This window comes from Protomyces lactucae-debilis (genome assembly GCF_002105105.1).
Source record: "Protomyces lactucae-debilis strain 12-1054 chromosome Unknown BCR37scaffold_3, whole genome shotgun sequence".
In the NCBI taxonomy this organism is placed as follows: Eukaryota; Fungi; Ascomycota; class Taphrinomycetes; order Taphrinales; family Protomycetaceae; genus Protomyces; species Protomyces lactucae-debilis.
This window is the reverse complement of record NW_024467995.1, coordinates 521,168-537,004: the sequence shown is the minus strand read 5'-3', so window position 1 is coordinate 537,004 and position 15,837 is coordinate 521,168. Positions and strand designations below refer to the sequence as shown.

Below are 15,837 nucleotides of genomic sequence, written 5' to 3'. Positions count from 1 at the left end.
ATGGTGACAGCGAGCATGCGATGAGGAGACGCAAGGGCGAGAGTGAGGAGAGGAGACAAGCCCGAAGGGAGGAGCTTGCTTTCCGTCGTTGCGCACAGAGTGATGGAAGAGAGGATAGTCGGGACTACTTCCGATTGCCCTGGCCTTTTGGGCGTTCGTTGCAGTCATGCACCTTGTGATCAGGGCTAGCACAGTATCTGCATAAGTCCAAATCTCGTCGACGCTGACGCTCGGCATCGGTGAGGGGTGCGCGAGTTGTGGTTGCAGAAAGGTCCATTCGGTCGCCTCCTTGAGTGGTGGTGGCAACAGGCGCAGTCTTGATGACAACTTCTCCAAAGGCGCGAGGAGCGGTGGAGCGGACGACAGAGGATATTGGGTTGCGTCCTGAGAGATAATGGTCCAACCCCTCATCCTGGGCGTTCTCGAGCAAGTTTTCGTCACACTGAACCACCTTTTCGCAGAACTGGGTAAAGTCCTTCTTTGATGGGTTGGACAAGGAAAGGATCGAACGTAAAGTTGGATTCAAGGTGCGACGAAGTTCGAAGACCTTGGTCTCATCTGTCAGATCCAGAGGCGCGGTGATGGCGCGGAACGCAGCCACATGACGGGATGCGGACGTCTTTCCTTGCTGCAACTTCTTGAGCTCGTTGCGAGCTTCGACATTCTCGTCACCTCGAGAAAAGGCAGTGTCCAAGGAGTCAAACAGCTCCTTGACAGTGTTGAAAGTGAGGCGCGTCAAGCCGGGGTTGTGTGGATCGGCCACGACAAACGAGCGACGCCACTTGAGGGCAGCACCAGTGAGAAGCCCACCAACGTAAGAGATACGCTCGGCTTCCGTGACGAGGCGCTCTCGCTCGGCGGAGAGCTTCAAACCACAAGAGTCAATAAAGTCTCGTACGGGCACGGCGTCACTAGACCCATCGAATGACTTTGGGTCTGGGTGAACCTTACCAAGGTGTCGATTGACGTGGGCTGAGGGTGCTTCGGCCGTGGCCTGGCGCTGAAACTCCAGGCTAGCGGCCTGAGACTCGACCGTTGCTCGAAGCTGAGCATTGGCTTCTCCAAGGCGCTGCATCTCGGTGATGAGGCCACTGACTTGCTGATGCAAGTTGAAGAAGTCTTCGGGTGTTGGAATGTTGGACATGTTTGAAATGGTGTCTCTGGTAAAACCTGCCGTATGGTCAGCAAACTGTAACGATCACGACTAGACGAGGCAAGGCGTACCGTTGGAGACAGGGAGCGTAGTAGGAGTGTGGTTTTGGCAACAGAGACTTGCAAACAGAAGATAGTATTGAATGTAAACTGATGTTGCTGACAATGCTACAAAGGTGCGAGAAGCGCTCCTTTTATACACTGCCAGCCTAAAGCAACTGAACAGACGAAATAGAAGTGGGCGATGGCAAAGACCCTGAAAAGAACACTGGCAGTTGCCGATGAAGGTCTTGGCGAAGACCGAGTGATGCTAGCGAGCGAAACGTGTCTGAGCACGAACCATGCGACAGAGAAGCCATGCGGCATGGAGAACCAATAGGAAGGGATACGTCGGAACGTGAGGTAGCGCTGAGAGCTTGCAGGTGCCATCGTGATAGCGGAAAGATAGGAGCGCTGGGAGCCCGAGTGAGACAGACGAGGCTGAGTAGCCGGATGAAGACGAGACCACAGTGCGACGAGGTCAGTGCGTGACAGAGCTTTCTCTCGAGGGAAATTGATATGCACTGACCTGCGCAACCGTATGTCTGGACAAACACTCGAGAGTCTGATGTGCCTCGGTAGCTGGGTGCCCATGTTCCACCGTACTGTCTGATGAATCATGTTCATCATAATGGTTGACGTGCTGAAAGACATAGCGAACTGTAGTTGACTGTTGACATTATCATCTAGTGACTTGGCATCTCCCTGGACCCTCGGCTCTCGGTCAAGATACCGCAACGTAAGCCAAACTCAGCCCAAACTCGTGTTTGAGTTTGACAAGTTTGGTCTTTATTTGGTACCAAACTCAAGCACAAACATGAAGAGTCTGAGCTGCTTGGTTTGGTCCAGCATGCTTGGGCTCATGCTTGGTCGACCAAACTCAAGCCCAAATAAATAGGCTTGTTTGGTTTGAAAGACCAAATTCCTCACCCTAATCAGATTCAGGCTCAATGGCACTGTAGTAAGAGTGTAGGAAGCAGCAAGTATCCATAAGTACGCGACCAATTGCTCTCCTCGGAGCACAATGCGAGCATCTTTTGCATTGTCTGATTTTGCAAGCCGAGTCCCTCGCAGTGACTGCCAATGCCAGCTAAGAGTAAACTAAAGGTCACGTGCATTAGCGCTGACGTGGCAGAGAGACAACAGAAGCAAGTAGTCGGGGGATTATGCACTTGAATTCCCAACACCTTCTCTTCCTCATACAACAACATGCCCTCCCGACATCAGCGCCAGCAAAGATGGCAGCGCCGAAAGCAGCGTAAGCAACCGACTGACGGCGCTTGATACGACAAGCCAGTTCATGACTTTGCTTGAGAAAATCCTCCAACCACAAGAGGATCAACAATATAGCTGCTCAAAAAACTGACGCTCGAAGTGCATGATTTGACGCGTGGATGGCTCTCGTTTCAGCACTAACAAACGCAGCGGCAATCTACAGTCACGACGTTGCTGGCCAGATTCCGCATCCCAACTTCTACCCGCAGTTGACTGGTCCCTTTCGGAGTTTATGTCGTCTGGGAATCAGTATTTGACCTCTACAAACCCTAGCCTCCACACATCCTGTCCACAGATCCTGGCTTTCTGCAGACGACATAAACCCCGAGGATTTGTACAGGTCAAATACTGGTTCCCATATGAAGTACACGCCGAACAAGAACACCCAACCGCTGGTGGACGTCGGCATACGGAAGCGAGCGAGCAGCTTTGCAATCGTTGACTGCTGCTCCGTTTGATTATGCTGAAACGCCGTCCACCCACGGCTAAGGTCTTGCACTTCGAGGGTGAGCTTTTTTAGTAGCTCTTTTTGGTCCTGCTGTTGTTGCTGAAGACTTGCCAGCAAACTCGTGATCTGATTTGTTGGATCCATTGCAGGCGTCAGCTGCTGTTGTCGACGCTGCTTGCGACGTTCGCGTCTGTGCTGACGACTCCGCCGAGACGGCATGTTGAAGAACTATGAGGGAGAGAAGGAGTTGGGTCAGTGGCCTTTTTTTGTAGCATTCGAGTAGCAGCACACTCAATGACGCCAGACAGAGATGAAGGGTGTGCATCCAATGCAAGAGCAGACGGTTGATTATAAACAGCTACATGACTGCTAAGTTGACTCACTCCCGTCAAGGACTGCGTCGCTGCACATCTTGCCATGGCAAGGCGCCAAGATCACCACCATGGCTAGGTGTCCACTAAAGCGGTTCTCTCCACCAGTACTATAGGGGTGCATCATTGCATCGCTGGTTCCTCTGGTGTGTTGCCGTCATTGCCATTTCAGAATGGTCGCCAGACATGTCTTCACGTCGACTGAATGTGCCACTCAAACATGTCGGCGTCCAGGGCAAAGAGAGACACTAACAGGTTGATATGGCTTAGGCATCAGCTCAGACTCAGTTTGATAATCCCGGTGTCATGATCCTAGCATCAATGTATCATGGTGCGTAGACGACATAGTGAACTAAGTGAAGTTCCGGAAAATTGGCCAAGAATGGAGATCTGGCTCACAACACCACCAGCATCACCATCACCACTTCCAGCTGCCAATCACGTAGTGGTACACGCTTACTCACCCGTGCGCACAGAGGACTCCACTGATGCCAAGGGGAAAGAGCACCAAGAATACGTTGTCAATCCACTGCGCCGATGGGATAATACGCACGGTCATCGTGTGCACTTTGTGCATTGCAAACAACCCCAAAGATATGGTACACGAATTTCGCAACAGGAACACCCTCTGGAATCACACCAAGAAGGTCCACCCTTCTTCACTGGCGACAGCAGCGAGACCGAAAACTTGCGCAATGCTTTACCGGCACAGCCAAGCAGGCAAGGCTTTAGCAGCGTTCTTACAACTCCAATTCGAGGCAAAAGGGGTGAACGTCTGGCGCGATGTGAGGAACTTCCAAAGCTCACAAGACCTCAAGTTCGAGATTCGATCACAACTCGCGGCGTGTGACTATGCTGTTGTGCTTCTCACCAGCGGCGATTTGGATAAATGCTTGTCAAATAAGGATGATCTGTTTGCTTGGGAGTTGCGCACATGCATGGAACAGTTTACTGATAAGACTCACATGATCATGCATCAAGAAACCTTTGGTCAAATCGTCAAAGATGGAAGTTTGACCAGGACAGGGCTGTTGGCTGAATTGAGTACCGTTTGCGAGAAAAGGGTGATCCTCAAGTGGGATACTGATTTTGATTTGCATCTGCTAGCTGATAAAGTTGTACGATCCGATGAGCACTCAAAGATGGATGAATGAAGAAGTAGAAGCTTGTATGCATGGCTGAACAGTGAGAGACCTTCATAGACTGATACCTGGCACGACTAGAGGCTGATGCTTGCGCTCTTCCAAAAGCCAGTTGCAGTATGGGGTCACTTGCTGCACCGCAACACCCCTGGCACAACGATGAAGAAGTTCAAGGCGCCGCAAAAGGGCCCATCCAATGCTTCATCTTGATTTGTATGCAATGCGATGGAGAGATCATTAGTGTTCCAAGCATACCACCTGCACTGACAGAACAGCCCGAGGAAGACAGATAGATTTCTTGGTCTTCAACATTTGCTGTCTATACTCTGCTTCTCAATGCTCTATCCATGACTATGGCAGGTCAAGAAAGCCAATAGCCCGATTAGTTGCAACATGCTTGATCCAGCGTCCATCCGCGGTGCTCTCAATCACCTTCTCAGGGAGTACCACCTGCACAGGCAGCTCGTCCAGCTCAATCCCTCTCAGCCTTGCATAGCGGGCTGCATCACTGAAGCCTTGCACAGAGACGAGACTTTTGAGGAGCTCAGCAGTATGCAGATCACGCTCCAAACACAGGGACTTGAGCACCGCTGGCGGGTCAAGTGCGTCATCCGCTTCCCGTTGAGCAAGTAATAGCATCCAATCCTTGAGTCTCGACAGAACGGGATCGTCTGCTAAGGCTGCTACGCCAGGCTGACTGACCTGTGTGCCCAGAGCGCGCGAGCCGCTCTCCAACATGACTTGTCGAAAGTGCGGCTGACATGCAATGACGCGATCGAGCAGAGGGTCCCAAAGCGCGTGGGTGGTATCTCGGTGTAGCATCGCTTTAGAAGTGCACAAACAGGTCACCCATATCTCTGCACCTGCTCTTGATTGCTTGATGGCACCCACTTGTTTGAGAATGGTCAACGAGTCTCTCGTGAGCTGATCTTGACTCCCGACCTTGAGCTCATGTTGAGGACTAGATTTGCGAAGCTTGCGCCATTGCTTGACAATGTCTGTGACGTGAGCTGCTGTGACTTCATCGACCTTTACGGGCAGGTCTTGTATAGCGACGGGTTGCCAGTAATGCTGCCAGAGCCAGTCGCGGGCTCGCATCGCTGCCTGCTTGAGGACAACGAGCGATGGTAGTGCATCGTGTGTGGTGGCATGCCGAAGCTCAACAAACGACTCTGGTAGGTCCAGCTGACGCGCCAATGCCACCATGGATATGGCATGCTCTGCCTGTTGTGCTGGGTCCAAGAGGCCATTCACGAAACGAGTGAGGGCCATTGCCAGAACCATACGGCATTCCAAAGAAGAGCCTCGCATCTGCAAGGCAGCCGTCAGCAGATGGGTAGAGATGACTGCATGTGCGACCCGCCCGCGACATGCCCAAGCACGGACTCTGTCGCTGGCAAGCTGGATCATGGCTGGATCTTGGCTGTAGAAGAGATCACGGACACGTTCCCACTCACGCTGGTCACGCCAGGGAGTGATGCGCATGGCAGCTTCTTGGACGATAAATGATAGCAGTATATACAAGACGCGCAGAGATCATCCAGAGTGTCCCCCGAGGATGTGTGGTTGCAGGATCAAAAGACGCCTGCTCGTCCCAGGATTTGGCCAAAGTCGTGCTGCGAGATGCCCTGGCCCAGGACGTCCTTGCGCCCGTCGTAGTGCCGGTTGGCCTCCTCCAGCATGTCCACCAGATCCTCGTCCGTGACATCCTCGCCCAGCTCCTCAGCCACACGCCGCAGGTCCTCGATGGTGATGCGGCCTGTCCCGTCCTTGTCAAACAAGGCGAATGCCCTTGCTACTTCGTCCTTGTCCTCGCCAAGCTTGAGGCTGCATAGGTCTATGAATCCATCGAGGCCCAGGTCGCCGTCCACAAGCTTGAGCAAATTGCTCTCGTCTGCCTGGGAGAGCTGCGCGCCAAGAGCCGCCATGGCCGGGGCAACTGCTTTGGCCGTGATCCTGCCGTCTTTGTCTGCATACTCCTCAAAGACGGCGACGATGGCTTCTCTGTTTGCATCGGAGACTGCTGCCTTCTTCTTGGCACGCGACATCTGCTGCCAGCACTAGCACACACTTCCCAGCCAAGCTCTAGCCAAGCTCCAGTCAGCTGCAGGCCTGCTCACTGCTCAGCGCTGCTCCTCGTCGCGCGACATTTTCAACAATTTTCCTCTGACCAACTTGACCTTCAACATTCGCACTCATCAGGAACGGCGCGGATGGTCGAGATTGTCCGTTTCGAAGGGCATGCGCATCTCAGACAGCGGCTTGTTCTAGCAACACTGGCGGGCCGCACCTTGCGCTTCGACAAGATCCGCACACAGGCGGAAAACCCAGGTCTGCTCGACTGCGAAATCTCCTTCTTGCGCCTGCTCGAGCGCTTCACCAATAACAGTGTCATTGAGATCTCCTATACCGGTACCGCACTGCTCTATCGGCCGGGGCAAATCACAGGCGGTGCGGTGGAGCATGCCTGCACAGGTGGGCGAGCTGTGGGCTACTTTCTGGAGCCTCTCTTGCAGCTAGCTCCTTTCGCAAAGCAGCCGTGTAGCTTAACACTGACGGGCATCACAACAGACAATCTCGATGCAGGTGTGGATCTCATTCGAACATGCATGCTACCTGTGCTCAAGCGATTTGTCGGGGACGACTTGGAGCTTCGCATCCTCAAGCGTGGTGCTGCACCAGATGGCGGCGGCCAGGTTCAGTTTCTGTGTCCACAAGTCAAGTCATTTCCTACACTACATCTACTACAAGTCGGGAAAGTACAACGAGTGCGTGGTATTGCCAGCTCGACGCGCGTATCGCCTGCTAACGTGAATCGGCTGGTGGCGGCTGCGCGAGGAGTCCTCAATCCGCTTGTGAGCGATGTACATCTCTACACAGACGCCCGTCGTGGCGATGAGTGTGGCCTGTCGCCTGGATTTGCACTGTCCCTTGTTGCAGAAACAGCGCAAGGTGTCCTCTACGGCGCCGAACAAGCGGCAGGACCAGGCGAAACACCTGAGGATGTGGGTGATGCCTGTGCCAAAAGCTTGCTTGAGCAAATAGCTCTAGGCGGTTGCGTGGATCGCTTCAGCGCGCCCATGGTCATCATCGGCATGCTTCTTGGCTCCGAGGATGTTGGTCGGTGTCGTTTTGGCAAGGGTATTGTGGATGCGACGATTGTCACGCTTCTCAGGGATATTCAGCAACTGTTTGGCAAGCAAGTAAGCATCACAGAGGGCGAGGAGGATCTTGTCATTAGCTGCGTTGGTACAGGCTACATCAATGCGAATCGTGCCGTTGCCTAAAAGACAATCTTGGTTGGCTTGACCTCTTGCTGCAGTTGCTTCTGCAGCTGTTTCTGCCTTTTGGCTGCTTGCCACGAGTCGTGTATTGGCCGCAACTGTCGCTCACGTCGCTCAGCACGATTCTTGGCTGCCTCCTCATACTGTATTGTGTTGGCACCCGTCCGCTCAGCACGACGCTGTTGTCGCTCTTCGTACGCTGCTTGTTCCTGCGCACGTTCTTGGAGCAAATGATTGGCATTCTTGCCGTGCTTCTGCTCAAGAATCTTGCGTCGTGCTCTCTGTCCTCGTCTATTCTTGCGTGGCTTGGGCTGTGCAGGTCCCTTGACTGCTGCAAGCTCGCCTTCATCGTCCGAGTCGTTCATTGAGGGAATGTATCCAGACTGCAGCGATGGCAAGAATTGTGACCTCGACGCATCTGCAATCCCTTGACCAGTGGATATTGGAGGCCGTGCAGGTTGTTCACTTTCGCTCTCCTCTGCAAACGTAGTGAACGGTATCTCCACAGCTCTTGCTTGATCCTCGTTCTTTGCGTCCTTCTTTGTTGCCTTGATCTTGACTTTCTTAGCTGGATAGATGCCGGCCGCCCGCTCAACAGTGCCTATCGCTGCTTCGATCGCCTCACGCAGGGCCTTCATACCCAAGATCCGTGCCACGACATTCTTCTCTGCATCACTAGCCTGCGCATGCGGCGCCTTGCCCGGGTCGAGGGCCAAAATCTCTTGCAGAGCTGCATGGCCCTTGACGAGCTGCAACTTGAGCGCGTAATCGGCAATCGGCTCAACAGCAAGCTCCTTTGCCTTTTGCAGCTCCAGTGCAAGCCTCTCTGTGTCTCCTTCCTCTGCGCGCTTCAATCGCTTGGTTGCATTGCGGGTCTCTAGGGCGACACACTTTTTCACTGCGCGTCTACACTCGACATGGGCATGATGCAGCTTTGCCTGTATCCTGGCCTGCTTCTCCTCTTCTGTCTGGACTCTCTTCCGCTTCAACATGGACAGGGCTGCTCGTTCACTCTGCTGCAGTAGCTCGTCGCTGCTTTCTGCTCAAATTTCAAATTTCAAAAGACGACGACGAGCTGAACGAGCAAGCCAAGGACTACTTGTGGAAGAGGCGGACCAGAGACTGCTAAGGACTGATAGAACCAGGCTAGACCGGACTGAAGCTACAGACTACATGAACAGGCCACAAGACTCTTGGGAACTGACAGAACGCAGCCTAGCGTCACCTAGCTCACGCGCTGCAAGCCCTCTCCCTTCCATCCCAGCACTCGTGCGACAGTACAAGCTTAAAAACACAGAGATACGGCAGGCTATAGAGACAGCTCGTGCTGAGCTTCCTTCTGTGCCTTGCGGTACGCCTCGCGCTGTGCAAGACTCTTGAGCCAGCGTTCGACGTTGGGCCATGTCTTACCTCCCGTGCCTAGCTTGCGGACAATGGCAATCTCGCACGAAAAGGCAAGCATAATGTCAGCGGCCGTGAGTGTGCCCTCCTCAAGAAAGTCGCGGCCCTCGAGGTGTGCATTCACGTAGTCCAAATCAAGCTGGACGTTGATGCCCATGAACGACTCGCACTTGGCCAACTGCTCGGGATCGTTTGGCAGCGACCAACGTGCATACAAAACAGCTAGGGCATGGACCATCAAAGTGGACTCGGCGTAGTGCACCCACATGCGAGCCTCGTCGCTAATCTCAATGCCTTTTTTGCGATAGAGATACTCGACAATGTTGCCAGACTCGATAATCTGCTTGCCATTGTCCTCGAGGAGTGGTGCTTTGCCGAGCTTGTGCTGGCTCTTGAGGGCATCGGGGGCCTTGTTGTTGATGCGGGGGTAGGACTTGAGGGTGTAGGGCAAGGCGAGCTCGTTGAGAAGCCAAACAATGCGGAATGACCGCGAGTTGCCGAGGTGGTGAATAGTGAGCATAGTGTACTGTATCTTATGTGTTCTACCTGCCGAGGCCTCTCTCTTGGATGTTTCCTCGAGTACTTGAGTAGACGGAGCTCGTCAATTGCGGGGTGTAGACGGAAGTCGCGGGAAGTTGGACGACAACGACAACGACAACCAAGACCAACTTGGAAGACTGCTGCCTGCAAGAGACTGGCTCGAATTAGCTCACTCGTCGCTTCTACCTCATTTGCTTCTGATCTGCTCTCAAGTCTCCTCATCTTAAATGAAGGCCTCTGCCATCCAGATCCACTGGCACGAAGAGGCCCCCATTTACTCCTGCCACTTTGAACCGCACGGACGCGGCAGACTCGCTACTGCTGGCGGAGATGGGCTCATTTACGTATGGGAGCTCACGCCAACAGAAAGCATCCCAAAAGTGACACACCTTTCGACGCTCAAACGCCATGCAGGCGGTGCAGTGAACGCTGTACGCTTCGATCCAAAGGGCGAGCACATTGCTTCCGCCGGTGATGACGGCTGTGTCATCATTTGGGTACCGTCAGATGCAAAAGATCCAAAAGATTTGGACAATAGCACCTCAGAGGACAAGGAGTTTTGGCGGGTGCTAAGAACGTGTCGCAGTGCATCAGGTACCGAAATCTACGACTTGGCATGGTCACCTGATGGACGCTACCTCATTACAGGCGCAATGGACAATGTGGCTCGCATTTACGATGCAAGGGATGGACAATGCGTCAGGCAGATTGCGGAACACTCCCATTATGTGCAAGGCGTCGCATGGGACCCGCTAAACGAGTACGTCGCCACGCAGTCTAGCGACCGCTCTCTCAACGTCTACAACCTCAAGACAAAAGACGGCGTACATGTCACAAATGCTCAGACATCCAGCAAGATGGTGCTCCCTGGCTTCTCCAAGCGAGTGCCTGCAGCGCTCGGCTCGCCTGCAGTGGAAGCACTTGCGAGTCCCTCGCCTAGCGCGCCAGGAACCCCGACACTCAGCATGATGCGGCCGCCGGCCATCACGCCATCAAGGCGCTCTTCCTTCAACGAGAGCAATCGAGGTCGCTCACCAAGTCCAGCGCCGGTAGTACCACTCCCCGCAGTCATGGGCTCACCAGCAAAACCCAAGTCAAGCGTCCTGTTCCATGATGAAGCGCTTCTTTCCTTCTTTCGCCGTTTGACTTTCTCACCCGACGGCAGTCTGCTACTCGTGCCAGCCGGGATCCACAAGGGAGAAGAGACGGTTGACACAGTCTACATCTACACCCGCGCTGGTTTCCACAAGCCGCCCGTTGCGCACCTCCCAAATCAGAAGAAACCTGCCATTGCGATTCGCTGCTGCCCCAAGGTCTTCAAGCTGCGTGCGCCACAACCAACGGTACATGCAACCATGGACTCTTCTTCCAGCGAAGAGATGCACCAGCTGCCACCTGCAGAGACCTCGGCGTCGAGTGCAGAGGGTGGTCCAGTGAGCGATGCATTCCACCTGCCGTATGCCATTGTCTATGCTGTCGCAACTCAAGAGTCCGTCTTGATCTACAATACTCAGCAACTGCACCCTCTCGCGGTCTTATCCAACTTGCACTATGCCACCTTTACCGATTTGACTTGGACGCCAGACGGTCATACGCTGCTGATGAGTTCAACAGACGGCTACTGCTCTGCATGTGTATTTGAGCCAGGTGAGCTTGGCCAGGTCTACGAGAATCCACCCTTCGTGAAGCCAACTAAGCAAGAATTCACCATGCCTGAACGCGCAGTCTCGCCCGCCCGCAGCAACTCTGTGGCATCCAGTGGCAAGGACCATGCAGCGATACCGAGCCCACTGGGCGCGCTGCAAACACCTCCGGCGACACCTGCTTCTGGCACCATCCCAGCTCAAAGCTCCTTGACTAGCAGCACAGGTCAACCGGCACCAGGGACTGTCGCGCCTGCGCCTCTCGCGGCAAAATATACCTCGTCACCTCGCCCACCCACGAGTACAGCGATTGGCGATGAGCCTCCAGCAAAGAAGAGACGTATAGCGCCGACTGTTGTGTCGAGCGCTGAGCCGTCGCGCGATACAAGTTCATAGAAGGACGAGGAGTAGGAAAGCAGCAATGACGAATGGTATTGAATAAGGCAGGATGTGCCAAGCATAGCATTTGACTTCAGCCCAAAAGGGTGGGTTATAGCTTGGAACAGTAGAGATGAGCGGTCTGCCTTCTTTGCGAGCTTGAGTGTTCATCCTTGAGCTTGTGTGGGTTGAGGATAGAAACTACGTCGCGTGATGCAAGACATCTCGACCAGACCCGCACAGCTTACAGAGGCATTCGAGGCCACCAAAAAGAACAGATGGACACGCCTTATGGGACAATCCTCAAATGCTATGCGCTAGCAGGCCCGATCAGCTACTGGGTGCCTGCACCTTTTGGCCGCTTCAACGTTGCTTCACGCTTCTCGTTGCCAGGACGCGCCTCATTCATGATACAAGAGGTCGTTGGGCCTATTTGCTTCCTGTACAGATTGCTGAGCTATGGTTCGTCGCTGAGCGGTCTCCAGCAATTGGCATCAGCCATGTTCGTGCTCCACTACCTGAATCGCTCGATCCTCTTCCCACTTTTTGTACAGCCTAGCTACAGCGATTCCCATCTTGGCGTTGTGCTATCAGCTGGGCTGTGGCAGCTATGTAATGGCACTATACAAGCAATGGCTGTCCATAAGCTGCCGTCCGTGAGTGGTCTCAGGACCACATTGGCCCTGCTGGTCTTTGCTGTTGGCATATTTGGCAACATCTAACATGACCGCATCCTTGCCAGGCTGCGGTCTAAGCCAGGCAGCAAAAAGTATGGCATACCGCATGGCGGCCTCTTCAGTCTCGTCTCTTACCCACACTACCTTTGCGAGTGGATCGAATGGACCGGCTATGGTCTACTCATTGGCCATGCAGGCTCATACGCTGGCTTCTGGTTCGTCTTCCTTGAAGTGATGGTGATGCTGCCGCGTGCTCTTCTGGGCCACGCCTGGTATGCGACACAGGGTCTTCACCTGCCTCCATCCCGGCGTGCCATCCTACCGTATCTGCTGTAGGCCCCTCGGTAGCCTGCATCCTGCTTGCAGTGCTCGGTTTTGTGCCTGACATTTGTCAATTTTCAAATTTGAGACCAACACCAACCGCGACTTGAGAGCCAGCAACCGGTCGGCCGCTCGAGAATCATGCCATGAGCCAGCAGCAGACTACGCTCAATGCCTTCTTCAAGCGCAAGCCAGCTGCAGATGCGAGTACAGCGTCGCCTCCAGCAAAACGACAAAAGGCCGCGCCATCACGCGCCGCAGCGCCTGTGCCTCCAACACCACAGCCTGCATCGGCCAGGACACAGCAGTGGCATGCGACGGAAAGCGCAACACAGCCAGTATCTTCGCCTGCAAAGGATGTTTTGCATGAGCGATTCGTTGCAAAGCTAGGCCGAAAAACAGACGCGCCAAGTCTAATGTCGCGCTTTGGTCGAACAGAGGATCCAGCACCAGCCAAGGCCGTCAAGCTCACGCCACTCGAGGAGCAAGTCAGTCAAATACAAGCAGCAAACCCAGATACGATGCTGCTCGTTGAAGTTGGCTACAAATTTCGCTTCTTTGGCCCAGATGCGCAGCAAGGTGCAGAGATTCTTGGCATCGCTTGCTTCATGGATCATGCCCACCTCACCGCCAGCTTTCCCGTGCCTCGACTTGATATCCATGTACATCGTCTCGTCAAGGCTGGCAAAAAGGTTGGCGTCGTACGCCAGATGGAAACGGCTGCTCTCAAGGCAGCAGGGGATAACCGGAACACAACGTTTGAGCGGCGTCTTTGCGAGGTCTACACACAAGGCACGTATTTGGACCATACTGACATGGGTGGGTGGATTCTAGCCATTGCCGAGGATGTATTGCCAGAGGACGAGGCACAGGACGGCGTCGGCCAGCGTGCGCAAGTTGACTTGGCCATTGTCGCTGTGCGCGTTGAATCGAGTGAAGTCGTGTACGACACATTCACGGATACTGCTATGCGGCATGAATTGGAACGGAGGCTGCAGATGCTTGATGTAAAAGAGGTCTTGGCGGTCGGGGAACTATGCTCCAAGACGCGTCGCATCCTTGGGTCTGCTTCACTCATCTCTGCAAAGCGTGAAGCCGAGCCAGATGATTTGCCCGAAGCCATCAGATCGTGTCTCGCAGCTCTCAAGTTGTACTTGGCCGAGTTCAAGCTTGCGACGGTCATGACGACCCCATTGATTCCCTTTGAAAGTAAGCTGTCCATGCAGCTTCCAGCGACCACAATCGCTAGCCTCGAGCTGTTTCACAACTCAGTAGATGGGGCCAAGTATGGCACGCTTTTTTGGATGCTGGACCACACACGTACCTCGCCTGGCAAGCGTTTGCTCCATTCTTGGATTGCACGACCACTAGTTCATCTACCTACTTTGAAGGAGCGTCAAAAGGCAGTCAGCGAGCTAGTCAACGCCAAAGGCACGCAGTTTGTGCAGTCAGAAAAGCTTCTTGGCGTGCTCAAACGTTTACCAGACCTGGATCGCAGCTTATCCAAGATCCTTTATGGCAAAGCCTCTAGACCAGAAGTCCTGGCCATGCTGAAAGGTTTTCAATTGCTTGGCCAATGCTTCGATGCGAGGGAGGCGTTCGCATTTGACGTGCTCAACGACAAGCTCTCCGCTTTGCAAACAGCTGCGCTGGTCGAGTCTTTTCTTGGGGAAATTGACGAGAAGAGAACGCTGCAGGACGACAAGTTTTCCATGTTCAAAGAGAGTGATGCTCTTGATGGTATCTCCGATCACAAACTGGGCATCCTCGCTATCGAGACTGAACTAGAAGAGCACCTCGAGGAGATTAAGGCAACGCTCAAAAGGAAGCACGTAGACTATGTCTCTGTCGCCGGTATCGATTACCTCATCGAGCTCAAGAATGATGCCTGCAAGCTCGTCCCTAAGGAATGGAAAAAGATGTCAGGCACCAAGTTTTGCTCACGCTTTCATACGCCGCGCATCACAAGACTGGTTGCTGAGCGAGACCAGCGTAAAGAAAGTCTCGCCATGGAATGTGACGCCGCTTTTGCAGCATATATGAAGCGCATTGCTGAGCACTATGATACGCTGCGCTGGATTGTGAGTTGTGTTGCAGAACTCGATTGCCTACAGAGTCTCGCATCCGTTTCCCGAACGCAAGGCTACGTTTGTCCAGATTTGCTGGAAGGCGCACCCATGCTCGACTTCAAGAGTTCATCCCATCCAATCCTGCAACGAATTGTTGATGCCTTTGTTCCAAACGACATCAGCCTCTTGCCTGGCAAAGAGAAAAGTACGCTTCTTATCACGGGTCCAAACATGGGAGGCAAATCGTCCTTTGTCAAGCAGGTGGCACTGTTGACCATTCTTGCGCAGATTGGATGCTATGTGCCCGCAGAGTCTGCAAAACTGACGCTGGTTGATGGCGTCTATTGTCGCATGGGTGCCAGCGATTCACTGGCCACGCGTGAAAGTACGTTCATGGTCGAACTGCACGAGTGCGCCGATATTATGAAGGCCGCTACTGCCAAATCGCTGGTCATTCTAGATGAAGTCGGTCGAGGCACTAGCACGATGGATGGTCTTGCTGTGGCATATGGTGTCTTATCCCACTTTCTTCAATTGAAGTGCCGCACGCTGTTTGTGACGCATTATCCCAGCCTTGGCGACGTTGCGCAGGAAAGGCCTGGCTTGCAATGTTGTTACATGGACTACGTTGAGGCTAATGGCAGCATCACATTCCTCTACAAATTAGCTGCCGGTATTGCTGCTCGCTCATATGGCCTCAACGTTGCCAAGCTTGCTGGTCTGCCAGAATCTCTCTTGGCTCTTGCCGACAAGAAGGGGAAAGAAATGGAAGAGGCGTTGGCGAGTCGAAGAGACTGGCAGTTTGCAAAGAGCTTGCTCGATGTGCACATGGGTGCCGACGTCGAGGATATGCTCGAGATGGCCCTCGGTCTATAGTCATTCTGGAAAATGGAAACAAGCGACATCCGACATGAGTAAGAAGCGATTGCACGTCTCAATGATAGATAGTAGACCGGAAAAATAGCGGAAATGGGTGTTAGTATGAGACTTATAATGAAAGTGTAGCATCATGGTGGCCATCAGCTGCTGGTTTGATTTTGGTGTTGCAAGTGTGAGTAGCGATCCTGACACTCGCCCAAGCAGCCAAAATGCTACGA

The 15,837-nt window shown here is 53.6% G+C and overlaps 9 protein-coding genes across 9 annotated transcripts; 5 read left to right on the top strand and 4 right to left on the bottom strand.

Annotated features, from left to right (window-relative positions):
• Positions 1-781: 781 nt before the first annotated feature.
• On the bottom strand, positions 782-1,123 carry BCR37DRAFT_376936 (uncharacterized protein). Its single transcript, XM_040868702.1, has one exon. It carries the CDS (start codon positions 1,051-1,053, stop codon positions 868-870), a length of 186 nt encoding a protein of 61 aa, XP_040727540.1. The 5' UTR covers positions 1,054-1,123; the 3' UTR covers positions 782-867.
• Positions 1,124-3,665: 2,542 nt separating this feature from the next.
• Positions 3,666-4,609, top strand: BCR37DRAFT_218750 (uncharacterized protein). Its single transcript, XM_040866446.1, has one exon. It carries the CDS (start codon positions 3,774-3,776, stop codon positions 4,437-4,439), a length of 666 nt encoding a protein of 221 aa, XP_040727539.1. The 5' UTR covers positions 3,666-3,773; the 3' UTR covers positions 4,440-4,609.
• Positions 4,610-5,480: 871 nt separating this feature from the next.
• BCR37DRAFT_343773 (Las1-like protein) lies at positions 5,481-5,912 on the bottom strand (the record flags this gene model as incomplete). The annotated part of the gene is made up of 1 exon (XM_040867525.1): positions 5,481-5,912. A coding segment is annotated over one exon (432 nt), but the record flags the coding sequence as incomplete, so codon positions are not given.
• Positions 5,913-6,067: 155 nt separating this feature from the next.
• Positions 6,068-6,229, bottom strand: BCR37DRAFT_335108 (uncharacterized protein; the record flags this gene model as incomplete). Its single annotated transcript, XM_040867170.1, has 1 exon — positions 6,068-6,229. A coding segment is annotated over one exon (162 nt), but the record flags the coding sequence as incomplete, so codon positions are not given.
• Positions 6,230-6,276: 47 nt separating this feature from the next.
• Positions 6,277-8,056, top strand: BCR37DRAFT_218752 (RNA 3'-terminal phosphate cyclase). The gene has a single exon (XM_040866447.1). It carries the CDS (start codon positions 6,641-6,643, stop codon positions 7,712-7,714), a length of 1,074 nt encoding a protein of 357 aa, XP_040727536.1. The 5' UTR covers positions 6,277-6,640; the 3' UTR covers positions 7,715-8,056.
• A 763-nt stretch (positions 8,057-8,819) lies between these two features.
• On the bottom strand, positions 8,820-9,729 carry BCR37DRAFT_376932 (glutathione S-transferase). Its single transcript, XM_040868701.1, has one exon. It carries the CDS (start codon positions 9,630-9,632, stop codon positions 9,021-9,023), a length of 612 nt encoding a protein of 203 aa, XP_040727535.1. The 5' UTR covers positions 9,633-9,729; the 3' UTR covers positions 8,820-9,020.
• A 150-nt stretch (positions 9,730-9,879) lies between these two features.
• BCR37DRAFT_401977 (WD40-repeat-containing domain protein) lies at positions 9,880-11,691 on the top strand (the record flags this gene model as incomplete). The annotated part of the gene is made up of 2 exons (XM_040871877.1): positions 9,880-11,376; positions 11,419-11,691. The coding sequence occupies 2 exons, from the start codon at positions 9,880-9,882 to the stop codon at positions 11,689-11,691; spliced, it is 1,770 nt and encodes a 589-aa protein (XP_040727534.1).
• Positions 11,692-11,822: 131 nt separating this feature from the next.
• BCR37DRAFT_407092 (uncharacterized protein) lies at positions 11,823-12,683 on the top strand (the record flags this gene model as incomplete). The annotated part of the gene is made up of 1 exon (XM_040872117.1): positions 11,823-12,683. A coding segment is annotated over one exon (573 nt), but the record flags the coding sequence as incomplete, so codon positions are not given.
• A 452-nt stretch (positions 12,684-13,135) lies between these two features.
• Positions 13,136-15,559, top strand: BCR37DRAFT_332769 (muts domain V-domain-containing protein; the record flags this gene model as incomplete). Its single annotated transcript, XM_040867073.1, has 1 exon — positions 13,136-15,559. A coding segment is annotated over one exon (2,424 nt), but the record flags the coding sequence as incomplete, so codon positions are not given.
• Positions 15,560-15,837: the final 278 nt, after the last annotated feature.

What these genes read in the sequence shown, in the direction of transcription:
- BCR37DRAFT_218750 (XM_040866446.1), top strand. Translation starts at nt 3,774, where the DNA reads ATGCCAAGGGGAAAGAGCACCAAGAATACGTTGTCAATCCACTGCGCC.
- BCR37DRAFT_376932 (XM_040868701.1), bottom strand. Translation starts at nt 9,632, where the DNA reads ATGCTCACTATTCACCACCTCGGCAACTCGCGGTCATTCCGCATTGTT.
- BCR37DRAFT_218752 (XM_040866447.1), top strand. Translation starts at nt 6,641, where the DNA reads ATGGTCGAGATTGTCCGTTTCGAAGGGCATGCGCATCTCAGACAGCGG.
- BCR37DRAFT_376936 (XM_040868702.1), bottom strand. Translation starts at nt 1,053, where the DNA reads ATGCTCAGCTTCGAGCAACGGTCGAGTCTCAGGCCGCTAGCCTGGAGT.